General features: G+C 41.8%; 1 protein-coding gene across 9 annotated transcripts in view; it reads right to left on the bottom strand.

Annotated features, from left to right (window-relative positions):
• Positions 1–729: 729 nt before the first annotated feature.
• Positions 730–15,270, bottom strand: part of LOC119119799 (myelin transcription factor 1-like) — a 95,884-nt gene continuing 81,343 nt past the window's right edge. For 6 of the 9 annotated variants that reach the window (XM_037246416.1, XM_037246419.1, XM_037246417.1 and 3 more), the window contains 16 exons: positions 15,063–15,197; positions 14,152–14,242; positions 13,831–13,944; positions 12,043–12,257; positions 11,166–11,353; positions 9,788–10,045; positions 9,009–9,163; positions 8,806–8,868; positions 7,768–7,836; positions 7,480–7,542; positions 7,110–7,190; positions 6,433–6,654; positions 6,209–6,300; positions 6,015–6,118; positions 5,532–5,675; positions 730–5,374 (listed from right to left, as the gene is read on the bottom strand). In XM_037246416.1, the coding sequence (XP_037102311.1) occupies positions 5,234–5,374; positions 5,532–5,675; positions 6,015–6,118; positions 6,209–6,300; positions 6,433–6,654; positions 7,110–7,190; positions 7,480–7,542; positions 7,768–7,836; positions 8,806–8,868; positions 9,009–9,163; positions 9,788–10,045; positions 11,166–11,353; positions 12,043–12,257; positions 13,831–13,944; positions 14,152–14,242; positions 15,063–15,197 (2,135 nt within the window). In that variant the 3' untranslated portion in view covers positions 730–5,233. The remainder of the gene's footprint in view (positions 5,375–5,531; positions 5,676–6,014; positions 6,119–6,208; positions 6,301–6,432; positions 6,655–7,109; positions 7,191–7,479; positions 7,543–7,767; positions 7,837–8,805; positions 8,869–9,008; positions 9,164–9,787; positions 10,046–11,165; positions 11,354–12,042; positions 12,258–13,830; positions 13,945–14,151; positions 14,243–15,062; positions 15,198–15,270) is intronic. The other 3 variants (XM_037246421.1, XM_037246420.1, XM_037246422.1) reach the window with 3 other exon arrangements.

Raw genomic sequence — 15,270 nt, 5'->3', positions numbered from 1 at the left:
AAATGCACATTGTTTGAATCGAGAGACAAATTGCTCAACATCTTTGATAGCCGTTTTATTTTTGACAGTAGTGCCAGTATTCAAAACCAATGTTACAAAAATGTAGTGAACATTTGTTGACTTTTCACTTGGTTGTGTTGGAAATATGAATAGTCAAATAATCAGTAACCATTAACACACAGAAAGTTATAAAAGATGAAACAGTTGATTTGCTAATACTTTCATCAAGGCCATGTAGTGAGGTTTCTTTTGTTCATTCAGGGGAAGTAGCGCTGTGAGGCAGTTTTGAGATTAGACTGTACGAGATAAGGCAAAGCTCTGAGAGGTCACCATGAACTCGTCCCTTGCAAGAAAAATGATGTCTTCTTTTATGTAAATGATCCACGCATGGCAAACTTACTTGCTTTTCCACCAGAGGTCAGTCCAGTCCAGCATGAATACTGCAACTGTATTAAAACAATATGAGGTCCCATATTGTTGAGTAATAGTCATAAAATTGTCATGGCTACTGCTTATGCATAATTGATCTCTGCCACAATTGGTAATTAACTTGTGATCATATTGAAATGCTAAACGAGTTTATGTCAACCATTGAGTTAAAAGCTCCCAGTTGACTTTCCAAATCATGTGGATCTATTTTACAGTAAAGTGTCGATAAATACACTCTTCCTGTTCAGTTTTCACCAACTAGAACACAAACAAAACACAAAATAGCAAAAGGACAGAATGTTCCTTGTCTATGATTCTTTATTTGCGTGTTTCAGAGAGAACATTTAAAATGATTCATACGCCCACAATAACAGACATCACTTCTCTGGGTTAGAACACTGACACGGGAACATGTACACGAGTACACAAACACACAATCACAAATTTGGCCAAACTACACTGTCTTACTTCAAAATAAATAAACAAATAAAAAAAAAAAAGGCAATCATTTTAAAACCAGAAAGAAAACAAAATACCCCGAGGACACACAGCCAAGACCTGTCCCGCTTTATAAAATGGTGCAGTAGCAAAGTAACAACCACGCCTACAAAAGTAACAAAAGGTACCATACAATCTATCATTGTGGAAGTGCTTGTACAGTAGGTTTGGAAGTTTTGCACTTATTTCAAAGGATATCAATATCAATGCCTAGAAAATCACCAGTAAAAATAGCTCATCTCTGTAAAAATGTGCTAGCAGGACAAGCCTTGGCTGCGGATGCATTTTCTTTTGTCAGAAACTATTTTTCAACCAATTGTCTGCATTACAACAACTATAACACTGTTTCCTCTTAATAGAAATATGTACAGACGTCCACTCGTTTCAAAATAATGCCCTGCACACTGATGCAGTATATCAAGGGGTGATGTTTTTGTTTCGTTTGTTTTTGTTATTCCTTCACAGCGACTGTCCGTGCAGTTTGGTACCTGAATCAACAGATGAGATCACAGTTCTTTTTTTTTTTTTTTTTTGCCTGAACAAAATGTTTGCTTGTATGTGACTGTTTGTTAAAACACCCCCTCAAGTAAAGACATCCATTCCAAACTGTGTAGCAGTGTAAACATACCATTATTTTTGAATGGGTGGCATGAGAAAGGCACACATGATAAGACCACACATCTTGATACTACAGCGGGAGGGAGGGAATTGGGTCTTGTAGGGGGCTCTTTTGGTTTTAGTCAGCTTAACAAAATGTGCCACACAAACTTTGTCATTTTGCTCCAACACTGTGATGAGAACCTCAAGATAAACCAGAATGCAGATCCCACTTCTTATTTCACTTTTGAATTCACTGCTGGATTTTGTCCAGGCTGGTTTCCCTGAAAGTAACACTGGCACCCTCAAAAAAGAGAGGGAGGGGGGTCAAAATGGTTGGCCCTGGCCGCTTTGTTTTTAAAGGACATTGCCACTTTTCTAACAGTAATAATGCAACTCGTGACTCCAACCTCTGGGCAATTTCATGTAAATAAGCAAACATACAATCTGCGGGCACAGACTCAGCACCCTTAGGCTACTGCGGCTGACATTTTTTTCTGGAGAATGTTACACTTTTTCAGTGATAATCATTAACATACCTTGCTAGACAATTTCATCAAGCAGTTTAAAAGGGGTCATGCCATATCAAATACGTTGGGGAAAATATTCACAGTCTTGGACAGTACTCTTGTGCATTTCAAGAGCGAGAGAGAGACTATGCTATATTTTGGTAAGCAAATGCATCCAAACAAGACATGAAACAAGAGAAGGGCGAGGGGGTTAGGTCAGGAAAAAGCTTTGACATTCTTTTGAGTGATGGACTCATATTTATGCAACAAACACTTTCAAAAGCGAAATCTTGGTATCCTGGCAAATCAATTTCCCACTCCCACACATAACTATGCACCTTCTTGCTTTAGTGCCCCAGCTGACTGCTGACCTGCGGTGTCACTGCTGAGACAAAGTCGGCTAGAAGCCAATGTATTTATTTATTTATCGGAACGGGCCGGGTGGGGGGTGGTGGGGGGGCACAGACTCAAGAAGGAGGCTTGTTTTTGGACCAAACAGGGTTCAAATGCTGGCATTTTCAACAGTTCTTTAGAAAGTGCACATGGAAATTTCATTCTACGTTGGCTAGAAGCACACTGACAACATGCCTTTGACATCAGTTACACACGGCGATCACACCACAGAAAGCTGCGACAGACCATTCAGAAGGCAGATTTAACACCAAAAGTCTCCTACTTGCTCGTTTCAACATTAAAGAAAGGACCAGCTGTTGGTTACCAGTAACAATACAAAAACTGCACAAACGTAGCCAAACACTATGTGCAGAACATTATTCAGAGCCATCATCGTTGATTTCTCCTCCCCTTTTTTGTTTTTTCCTTGAACTCTACAGGAATTTACATGACACCTAAAGAGCCAAACATGGACTATCAATCCCAGATTCAGATGTCGTTCTTTTCACATCTCTGAATTAAAGACAGACAAAAGAAAGTAAAAGCGGGCGGAGTGGTAACACTTTTCTTGAATACTGTAACGCATAACATTTCCCAATTGCCTTCAACTCGAGCGAGCGTTGTATTTAAAGCCACAGTTGAGCAGGTCTTAGTGTAACTGCCTCCTATTGATAACAGCCCTCACATCTCGTCTCGACAGCGAGCGACGCTTTGATAAGGAGTAGAAGCTCAAGTCCACAATTACACTGGAAAAATATATGTATGTTTATATTCATATATATAGCATTTCTCATATCTATTTATACAGAATGAATATATAGTGTACTTATGGCCATCTTGGCAGAGAAATAAAGGCATCTGAAACAATCACCACTCTCTTGATGCCGTGGTCTTCCCATGACCAGACATTGGAACATTGCAAAAATGCCAAGAATCTGGAAATAAAGAGAATTTTCTCCTCCCATTTCTTTTACTGGCACTTTGTGCATCACAAAATTAAAGATCTACAGTAAGGCTACAAGGGTGTGTATTTTTGTCAAACGGAGGCCATCCAAAGTTTGCTTTGTGTGTTTGAAAATGAACCTCGATAATACAGCTCCACAGATGCATGACTGAGCTGGGATCAAAGCGGAAAAAAAAAAAAGTTTCCGAATGCATTATGTGAGCTTATATTGGACGTTACTGTACAAAGGTTTGGGGTAAGTGATCTTGGCTGTTACAAAATGCTTGGGGAGTTCACTTTTCAGTTTCATTTTGCTGTTTGTTCTTTTTTTGTTGTTTGTTTTGTTTTACAGAAGCAAACATGAGCTGGCATAAACAATACAGAGAATAGATAGCAACACAACCGTGATTGCTTTCACTTTGTCAAATCAGCTGCTGGCATACCTACGCAATCAAACAATACCTGTGCTGATTTTTTTGTCTTTATTTCAATATGATCGGTGGATCTTTAAGACTACTCAGACTCGTCATGGTCACATCACGCACATAAATAACAAAATAAATATACAGCCATCAGTCAATTACTTTCATATTGAATAAATAATAAATACATATTTTCTCAATTATTTGTTTTTTTTCCAGTAGTGTGTTTCGGAACATATCGGTACCAGAAAGAACATAAACAAAATGAAGAAATAATTAAAAACAATAAAATATGCAAAAGGTGTCTTTTTGTTATAAAACATTTGTTTTAAAAAGTACTAAAAAAAATACGCCTTGTCGTTTATCTATAAAGATTCTCAAAATATCGATGAAAGACATCTGCAAATCGCTTCCATATTAATCGGTAAAGATGCATTCTGTTTGTGTTACAAAGTCAATAAATAAATTGCTTCAAATAAATAAACCTCAATAACATAAATGTCAATAAGTTACAATTTAAGTACACAAATTTAAATAATTCATATATGACAATAATCATTGTACCACAAAACTATTCATTGAAATGAAGTGCAATTCCTATGTTGATATAAATACTATTGATATGACTAAATGAAAATGTGTGCACGCACTATGACTACGGCCATGTCTGTTTTTTGTTTCTTTTTAAAACCAATTTTCAATGGTTTCAAAACAAAGTTGTTAATCTGCTGCTGGAATCAATTAGCCATTGGAAAGAACACAAGCTTAGCTGGTCCTGGATCAGCTGCGTTCACAAAACGGGATCAACATTGCGTTGAACCCTTTGGTGCGCTAATAACGCAAAGCAAACACACAATGACTTTAGTGCATGCTTCATATTGCTGAGTTGTGTTTGTGTATGTGTGTGTATGTGTGTGTGTGCGTGCGTGCGCTGGGCTATTAAGAGCTGGTGAACACACACATACTTGCCACAGTGAATGCTACGGAAATAAAGTTCGACTCCTCTTCCTTTCCCGAGTTCGCCATCCTTGAGCGATCAAAGCCAAAACAAAGAAACAAAAACCAACAAACAAACCAAAAATAATCATCTGGGCAACAGTGAACTTGTCCTCAAGCACATCTATCTCAGGGCACACAAGAGATATATGAGTAACCACACGGCATACTGAACGCCTCAGATACAGTAGCTCATCGTAGCCTTCGCCATCCTGCCTGAAGGATTCCTTTCCTCTTCGCATCTTCACTGATCCCAGAAGCAGCATGGTGGGGATTTTGGTCCGCGTCCTCTTCTGCTCATCGATGCTCCCTGGGTTGTGTTTATTTAAATAACCTGAATTCCCTTTGTGTTGTTTTTGATTTCTATTATTTGATGTATTTCAATAATAGCCCTGTGACTCCGTCACGCTCGCTAGGGCGGCTTGGCTCTTCGGCGTGTGCGCGTCTCAGACTTTGATGCCCTTCACAGCTTTGTTGATGCTCTCCAGTAGAGCCTTGTTCTCGGGGCTCTGGAAGCAGTCTTTGTTGGTGTACATGTCGGTCAGGGTGCTCACATAGCTGTCGAAGTTCTGCTCCGTGATGGGCTCCTGTTGTGGCGCAAACGACAACCAGTCGCAACTGAGACTGAGGCCAAACTAATGGCAGCGAATCGACCTTCGCTAACTCATGAGCTCAAGCCTGCGCAGGTGCGTATGCGTGTGTTGTGCGTGTACGGTACGTGTGCGTTTGTGGTCAAGAACTCACCATGTGCGGCACGCGTATGTTAGCCAGGCTGCGGATCAGGGCCCGGCTCAGCCCGGACAGCTCCATGAAAAGAGCCTCGTTCTGCTCCTCGATCATCTTGTTCTCATGCTCGATGCTCTTCAAATTCTTTTCCATAGAAGTGATCTGCAACGCAAATAGTTAGCTTCATTATTCTACATGCACATTTTGCCATTTGCTGTCGACTGAAAATGCCTTCAACACATAGTAAGGTGTTTGGTGCATTGAATCAGTGTTCATTTTGAGACTGTCCGACTTTGTGAGCAGTCACTGAATGCACCTCGAGTCATGGAGGCGGAGTTTAACCGAACTGGCCATAGAAAAATAGCCACCATAATAACTTATATTTCATAAGAAATGAGACCACCATAGTGCCAAACGTAATATACAATCATATGAATGTGTCACTGTGGAAAGCATGAAATAGTATAATATGTCTCATTTAAAAACAACAGAGACACGCACCTGGGTTTGCAGGTTGACTACGTCTGCCTCCGTTTCATTGTTGGACTCGTTGAGGTCATTAATCTCTTTGTTGAGCTGCTTGATGTCCTCGTCATTGTCCAAAACTAAATGGACAAAATAAGATCAGCTCAAAATCCTTTATAGGAGTGAATTTGCTTAAAACGGTTTTTTTTTTGGACACATAACCATCTTACCATCACTGGCTCTGAACTTGGTGCTCAAATAGTCCTCTGTGGGAAACTTGGCCTTTTTCTTAGCATACAACGCCCTGGGGCACCCTGAGAGACTGCACGACGCACACATTTATAAGTAACCACCATGTGTGCTAGAATATAATGCGACAGTTGTTATCTAAATTCAAACCAAAATACTTTCTTACCCGAAGTCAACTTGTAGCGTTTATTTGCGTGTAGCTCACCTGCGGTGTGTGAGGAAGCTGCCGTTGGCGTGTCCAGAGCCGTCACATCCCGGGGTTGGACACGTGGGTCCTTCAGTCTTGAAGGCCTTCCAGTTGAAGGGCGTGCCGTTCAGGACACCCTCCTTCTGTCTGCGGGCCGCGAGCGGACACCCGTAGGCGCTACGATGCGTGGCGTACTTCCCGCTGATGTGTCCAAGGCTGTCACAGCCCGGCACTGGACATCTGCAAATCGGAAGGGGAAGGGGGGGAAAAAAAAAAAAGAGGGGGAGAAAGACAGATGTGGGGAAAGTGTTGAAGAGAAAAGAGCGAGGAGGTACAAAGGTTAGATAAGAAGAATCAAACAACATGAACTGAAGACTGAAGTAACACACCCAAAACAAATTCCTCAGTTGAGTCGTTTACATTATACGATACAAACAATAACATTACTGGCAAAATGAGCTACTCACGGGAAGTGCATGTATTTCTTATGTACTGCTCTACATTACTTGACTTTGACAGTCACTATGTGCAGCTCAATGTCTTTCCCCCGTGAGTCAGGGCCTGCCTGACTGACGCAGTCACGTGGACAGGTCGCTACCTCTGCATATGATTCACAGTGACTTTCCTTGCTCTGCCTTCATTGCATTTCACGTTAAGTCTTGCTAAAAGCAGACATTAAGGCTTTCTTTACGAACTTTAAAAGCTCCGAGTCCTCCTGGTTGTCCTTGGTAGGAGTTTTAATTCCACTTTTCTTGGCACGTGGGCACCCAGAGAGACTGAAAACAGAAAGTATGGAGTTGATAACATAAGGTTGAGAAAGGGCTGGTCAAGTGATTTCTTAGAGATAAAAAGAGAGAGAGAAAGAGATGTTCTTCAACCAAATCACAAACCAATCAAGTGCCAGATATGGACGAAATCATAGAATTATAGTAATATGTGTGTGTGTGTGTGGTCCCTGTCTAATTCTACCATGAACTGTCACTGAGCCTCTCTGACTGACTGTGTGTGTGCAAGGTTAATGTCTGTGCAAGTGGCTGCATGAGCCGTTCGTTGTTGATGTGTTACCTTCGATGGGAGGCGTAGTTTCCCGTGATATGACCTGAGCCGTCACATCCTGGGGTGGGACATCTGGCGGAAAAATAATAATTGCCATTGACGATGAGAGGAAGGCTGCCACAGTTTACAGCGTGTCACACTTTTTTCAAGGGCTTGCTATTGCACATTTACAGCGACAGCAATTGAAATCAAAGCAAGAGTCATCCAAGCTCGGATTAGCAAACAATCAAAGACAAGCAGAATCAGAGCTGCGTGGCGGCAAGTGTCAGTAGCAGTGAAGGTGTAGCGCAGACATACTTGAGTTCAGGGGTGTGTGCTGCCATGAGGGACCGGAGGCTCTTATCAGCGAGAGGACACCCAGATAGACTGAAGGGACGGTTGGGGGAGGAGAGTGAGTGAAGGACAGGCAGAAGAAGAGGATGAAGACAGAGGAGAAGGTACGAGGGGAAAAAAGACGTGAGTGAAGGGGAATCAAGATTGCGAGGCATACCAAGGTCATTTAGGAAAAAGAGGACAGGCAGCAAGGAGTAAATCACTTATGCATATCCAAGTGCCACTGGCCGTCTTTGCCTCTTGGTGCTATGCGGACATTGCTAACTCTGGAGTGACAGCATCAAATAATCAGTGCTTTGAATTCAGTGGACACCGTCTCGGCAGCATCTCGTGTACTTTTATTGTTATTCTTAATGCCAAGTAGTTAGTCAGGGGCAAAAATTAATTAGCGCTGCTTTTGCCTTCAACCATTTAAGAAAATTAGGTATAGGCTTAGGGACACAAATAAATCGTGCACTGTGGATTTTGCTGTAACAATCATGTCTTAAATACGTTGCGATTATGACCATAACAAAGAAATTTATCTGTTTTATAATAATGAATCACAGCAGTTCTGTTCTTTCTATAACATTATTGTTGGAATGTCAAAATGCCATTTTAAATACAAGTTTTTATTGCTAATACAGTTCACTTTAATCACTATCAGTACACTATTACTAGTGATAAACTGCCAACTGCATTTTAAATGGTTCTACAGTATGTGGTGTCCATGCAGACAGCTAGCAAAACTTGGTTCCTTGCTCTTAAGTCTAGCTCAGCGGTCCTCAAACGTTTTACAACAAATATCATCTCAAATATGTACGTCACTTGATTTCGAAAATGAATGTATTTGTATTTCATGGAAATGGATTTGTACACCAACCAGTGATTCTTTCATGTGCCACTAGGGGGTGCCCAGTCACTACCAATGGTACTCATACCACACTTTTGAGAATCACTGAAAAGTGCCCCATCGTTTTTGATGTATTTATTTTTTTCAAGCAAAATGTTTGCTCCACGTACCTGCGATGAGATGCATAGTTGCCAGTGATGTGGCCACTGCCATCACACCCCGGTGTCGGACATCTGGACAGAAACCAAGACTTAAACAAGGAAACCTTTTGCCATTTTTTTTTTTTTTTTTTACAGAATAGACCAATACAGTAATCACACATGGAAACTGCCTCAGCGTGCCTACTGGGACTCTCCATCGTCTTGATACTTACGAAAGCAGCTCCTTCTTGCTGTCCTTGGGCTGAAACTTGACCTTGAAATTTGGAGTGGTGACTTCTCCAGGGTACTTCCTGTCCTCCATTAAGTCTTGCATCATGTCACTGTCCTCTGGGTCAGATGACACATATGACTGCCCGGCGTGATCCATCTGGAAAATGTGGAAATCAAATTTAATAGGATAGTTATTACCTCGGTCATCCTTGTTGATGTGTGTGGCTTGAGCTGTGTTTTTTTTCCCCAGCACGGTTCTCTATCAACATATTTGGAGGATTTGATAAATCCAGGATAATTTGTGAGATTTTAAAACCTGATTTGTCTGCAAATGTTACCGTGCAAAAGGTACAATTTTGAGTCTATAGAAATGTTTGAAACTTTTCTAATTACGGTGCACCCGCTGTTTTGAGTTGAATAACTTTTTGGGTGAAAAGGATTTGTCTCAATGCACCGTATTGCCATTAAAATCAAGCCCTTTATATTTCTTTTGAAAAAGTTCAAAGCGGTAGGATTAGCATACGGAAAGGATGGTGCAATGCACCTGACACACCACCTCTGTTACTCGGTGCAATGTTTTAACTGAGCAGTAACTTCTTCTGTGACATAAATGAACAATAGAAAGAGGAAAGGGCTACAGGAACTAAACAAGTTGAGTTTTTTTTGTTCATCCCTCTTCTGGGATTTCGTTATGTCGCAACGACGCCTCTTTGATCAACGGCGTAGGGAATACTGCCAGATTTTCATGATTTTTTTTTTTGCACAGTAGCAGCATACTGACCTCGTCCATTTCCTCCTCCCTTTGGCGGTTGTGTTTGGTAAAATCCAGAGGCCCCTCCCACTCCTCCTGCTTGTAGCTCTGAAGGTTGGGTGATGTCATCCCACTGCTTCCCCCGTGATGCAGAGAGGAAGACGAGGAGGAAGAAGGGTCTGGGGAACGGACCTCCGGGCTGGTGCCAGACAGGCTGCCTTCATGTTTGATGGGCTTCTTCATACTCAGGTCCAGAGTACCATTTTCATCCACCTCAATGTCCATTTCCTGGGGAATATTCAGAAGTGACCTTGTATTCTTATGCAACAAATCTCAACGTGACAATGAAGCAACTTTGGCTTTGTAAAGCTTCTCTCTTTATTTAAATAAGTTGAATATATTGAGTCAGTGACCAAAAGTGGGTCTGTTTCTGATCTGTGTCCAGTTCTGGTTAAGGGAAGAGATTGTGTTGTTTTGTTTGATTTCTTGTAAAATGGCAACGTGCATATGGGCTAATCAGAGGCAAAAAAAAAAAAAAAATACATATAAAGGATGGAGGAGAAGATGAAATGGGAAGTGTTCCCAGAAATGCCCATGTTGACGCGCTCACTGTTCCATTATTGATTTTTAGCTGGCTCGGACTCGGGTTCCACGTATGTCCTTGTTGATGTGAGACATTGTACAACATACAAAGCCAGGTCACGTGACACTGAGACAACAGCAGTTTGTCAGACATTCACATATTTATATATATATATATATGTCCAAGACATCTTCCCATAACCAAGACATGGAATGGAAAAATGATGAAACAATCACTGTGAAAGAAAAATGCTTTAGGAGTCACAATATCGGCCAAAGTGGCGTTCCAATTACACTTTGTGTGTGCTGAGAGAAGGTAAACAATATCACAGGATATCGACCGAGTGCAGAAGAAAACTGTAGCACAGAAGGGAGGACTGAAAATAAAATGAAAGAAAGAATGGAGGGAGTTGAGAGATCTGTGCTTCAGATTCTTCACTCCCCAAAAAAATGGCTACCTGGTGGTGTAAAAGTAATCCAGCAAACTGGCCGTGAGCCAAACTCAACAGCCACATGAGAAGCGTGTGGGATGTAAGGATGAAAGGGAACAGGATAGGTGATGCAAGTGCATCTCAACCGCCGCTGTTGCTGTGAGTCAGCGCCCGATTTGATGATAAGCAACTGGTGGGACGACACAAACGTGAAGAAGAGAAAGGAGAGCGTTGTGCCCTGCTGTGTCTCGTGCTACAATGCGCGAGTAATTGCTGAGATTTGAGGAGAGATGAAAGGAGTGATCTTTACGATGATGACATACCTTGTAAATAATGGATTTTTGATCCTCGCCTAAGAAGTAGGTCGCAACAAGATTCAAATGCGAGTGACATACCTTGTTTTGTGGTTTGGTGCTGAGGTTCTCGGGTTTCTCCCAGCACCGTGTGGACAGGTTGAGGATGGCGGTGGCAGCCATGTGGGCGGCTTCGGCATCATGCGAGTAGTCGTAGGCCAAGGAGGACGGTTTGCCGTAAGCGTGGAGGCTGAGGCTGGGCGATGTCGATTTGGGGAATGAGGGCTTACCTGCAAGAAAAAAGGATGTCATCAAAGTGTGTGACATTTGTGTTATGAATAATCGTAACAATCGGGGGCGTGGATGGGATTTGGGGGAGGGCCAAGCTTATAAATATATGACATTATAAAGTCCCTGTAGAATTCTTATTTGAAATCAACATTGAAGAAACTGTTGCTCATCTAAAATGCCAATCACCCACCAATTTTTTTTTTTTTTTTAATTGTGTATGAACTTGAGTATAAACAAGAACATTTACATGAATACAAATAATTATGTAAAATGGACATGAAATTGACATTGTAAAGAACATAAGTATTTGGGGGATTTTCTTAGTGCATACAAATCTGACCTTTAACTTGATTCAGGTATGAGCAAATGTCTTCTTTTTTCTTCTCTGCTTGTGCTTGTCAATCAATCTTAGTATAGCGACTAACTAAGTCCCTCAATTAATATGTATATTTCCTTTTAGCTTTTACTTTGAGCAAACAACTAATTTTTTACAGTGTGACTTAAAGCGCGCTCCGTGCCCATCCTGATGGAAAGCGAAGGTTCTTTTTTACTGACATTTTTGTCACCTTAAGTGATGAAAATCGATGTAATGGATTGTGGTTTCTATGCCCCGCCCGTTCCCCCAGTGTGTCCATGGTAACTGTTAAAAACTCAAAATACAGCTTTTGTATCAGGCCAAGCGTCTTACTTTTGAAGGCTTTGGGTGAGGTTTCGCTGGTGGGCATCTTTGGCGCAAGCGTACGCTTCCCGAATACTTGAGCATCAAAGCTTGCATAATCAAAGGACACCTTGGAGTACTTCTCCAGCTCCTTGGCCAGGTTGGCGCGGGGTGTGCTTGGCGCCATGTTGGGCCTGTAGCTACCAAACTGGGGCATCTCCAGTTGCTTTACGAAGCACATGGGCCTGGGAGGACGACAAGGAGCGAGTGTCAGGGTAAAACACTAACGAGAGGAGGAAGTGGAGTAGAAGATCGCACAAACACAAAAACAAATGAGAGAATAAGAGAGGGAGGTGCAGCGAGACAGTGAGAGAGGCAAGATAGGAGCAACAGTGTACTTAGTGGGAGTGCTGCTGGATTAAAAGCGCTCTTATCAGCGGAGGGCACATTTGCATGTCGTACAGCATGGAATTTATGAGCTTTAAGCCCTCTCGTTTTCCTAAAGAGCCAGCGCTTTTGTCAGACCTGTTGGCGTAAATCCACCGATAGAACCCAACGAGGCAGAAGGGGGGAGTAAAGAGGAGGGGGAAAACAGAAGGGGGAGTGGCAAAACACAGAGGGAGGCAGCATTGGGGTGGGGTCACCTTCCTCTTTTTTTGCTGTCTTTTCCTCCATCCCCCTCTTTATCTCTGAGTCCTCCCGTGTTCCTCCTCCTCTCTATTCAATATCACATTTGGTCTGCCATCACATGCCAATTAATAATAAGCTAGTGGTCTGCCATCACACGCCAATTAATAATAAGCTACCGGACGTAGCCTGAAGTCATGATGCTGTCAGAAAAGTCCTCATACAGAATGCAAATAAAGACACGGCCTAACAAGACCATTTTTATCGAAGCATTTATCACAGGGGGTTTGATCTTTTTTTTCTTCTTTTTTTGCTTAAATATACATTAACATGAGTTCCACGTGAACGTGGATTGAATGTTGAGTGCTTCAGTTCCATGCAAGGCACACCTCTCAGCTGTCTTCTCACCAAGGGAAGACTCGACTTTAATGTGACCCCCAACAATGCCCCTATAGCTTGAATAATTAGCATCTTCAATGCATTACTAATTAAAATACCAATGAGGAAGAGCATGGACTTAGCATAATACAGATGTCTCATTTGCGCTAATCATCATTCTTTTGGCCATAATGAGGGCAGCTGGGGAGATTAACGGTGAGAAAGAGACGTCCGTGTTAACACAGTGCCGCTAATGATTGGACCACCAGAGTGGATGCTTGAAGAGTTTCTGGAATCCAACTATCCACAAGCCAGGTCCTAAGCTCACGAGGATCCCGGCAACCGACGTCACGATTGCCACCGAGATGAACAGATGAACGGAGAGTTTGGATGAAAACACTCAGGGATGTATTTTAACAATGTGTTCATCGCCGTGTTTGTTTTGTTGTGTAACAGACAAGAGAGAGGCAATGTAAATAATTGCCACGATGAGGATTAAAAAACACAGAATTAAAGGTGAGTAAAAGTTTTGATAAAAGCTCTCATATGGAATATTATTGCAAATTAATTGGCTAGCTAGGCTCTGCTCTACTAATTTACATATAAACTTGTGATTGCCTATAATTAATGTTACCTCCAGCAAAAATATGCATATAAAAAATGCATTACTGCTTTGTATTTAAATAATTAAATAAAACCAAGTCCATAGCAGCATATTCCCAGTCAATTTGACAAATAATTATCAATTTGACAAATAATTATCAATTTGCGTGATCAGTTTGATGATGTGTTGTGACATCATTGGCCACACACCTGAGCACTCTGTCATTGGGGCTTCCTTTGAGGAGGTCGCAGCCAGGCTGAGAAAGCTGCTTGTCTTGGCTCTTGGACAGCTTCTCCGCCGCTGCAATGGGACATCCCGAAAGACTTGAGAGGTTGGAGGAGGAGAAAGATTCGTGTTTAGCAAGAGAATGCTGACCACGTAAATCTGCATCATACTGATGTGGACTGACACAACTGCTGTCCTGCTAAATATATGAGCTTGCATATCACAAAAAGGAGGAAAACTCTGTTTACGTCAAACAAAAAAATAACCGATGTAAGCATATATGCAGTGCTGTTATCTAGGCTTACCTGCGGTGTGTGTTACGGTTGCTGTTAACATGGCCCTGACCGGTGCAGCCAGGAGTTGGACACTTCAGCACATTCTCATGCATGGCCAGAACTGAAGAAACATATTCACAATGACACGTAGGCTTTTTAAAACAAGTCTCTGCAACTAGACATATTACTCAAGAGACTTCGTGAGGAAGGAGGATTCCAACACTATTTGGTGGTTATGTTTCACCTTATTTTAGTTTTAAATAGTGTTGCAATATTATAACACACAACAGCACGGAGGAGAGAACTGAAAAAATAAAAATAAAACAGAATAACTACAAGAGTAGTGACAGCCACATGGAGTTATTAGCTGAATACATGTATGGGCATTACATAAATAGGGTACAATTTTTGTTTCCGCTATTCCATTAGTTACAGAAAAAATATAATAAAATTACAGTTACATTTGCTATATTTTTGTATTATTTTGCACAATTCCATGTTTAATGCAAGGAGAGAGACGCTGGCAGTTGATTTGAGAGAAGCTAACTGGTTAAATTGTCGCAATTTACTGTAGCTCAATTGGCCGCCATTGCAAAGTTTTGATTGGCCATCCACGCAAATGACAAGAGGGGCCACTAGAGGCCGGTTTAAAAGTGACTCGAGGAACAGATGGCAACTATTTGGCTCATATTAGCTTCAGAATTTAATTCATTCTTAATAACAAACGTGAGAGCTTTCAAAATCATGCTGGTTACTTATGGGGTAGCTAGCGGGCTAGCCCTACATGCCCGCACATGGTTCATTAATATTATCAGAAGAGTATCCCATCACAAATCACCCACATTGACATATCTGCAGCACTGCGTATTCCTCCAATCACACTAAACTGCTTTCGAGCGTTCCCTCTTTGTATGTTTGATTTCATCTCGGAGGAAACTCACTTTCAGGGGGGATCCTGTCCTTGTGAGGGCAGCCTGACAGGCTACGATGGTGGGGGTAAAGGCCAGTCACATGACCCGTCCCGTCACACCCCGGGGTGGGACACTTGATCTCCCTCTTCTCTGGCCGAATACTCTCTAGATAGATGGATGATGCGGAGGTTGGATGGAGAAAAGAGGGCGGCGCAACAAAAAGGAGGATGGAATGAAA

This window comes from Syngnathus acus, chromosome 2 (genome assembly GCF_901709675.1).
Source record: "Syngnathus acus chromosome 2, fSynAcu1.2, whole genome shotgun sequence".
In the NCBI taxonomy this organism is placed as follows: Eukaryota; Metazoa; Chordata; class Actinopteri; order Syngnathiformes; family Syngnathidae; genus Syngnathus; species Syngnathus acus.
Note: the sequence above shows the minus strand (reverse complement) of the source record. Positions and strands in the feature narration are given on the sequence as shown.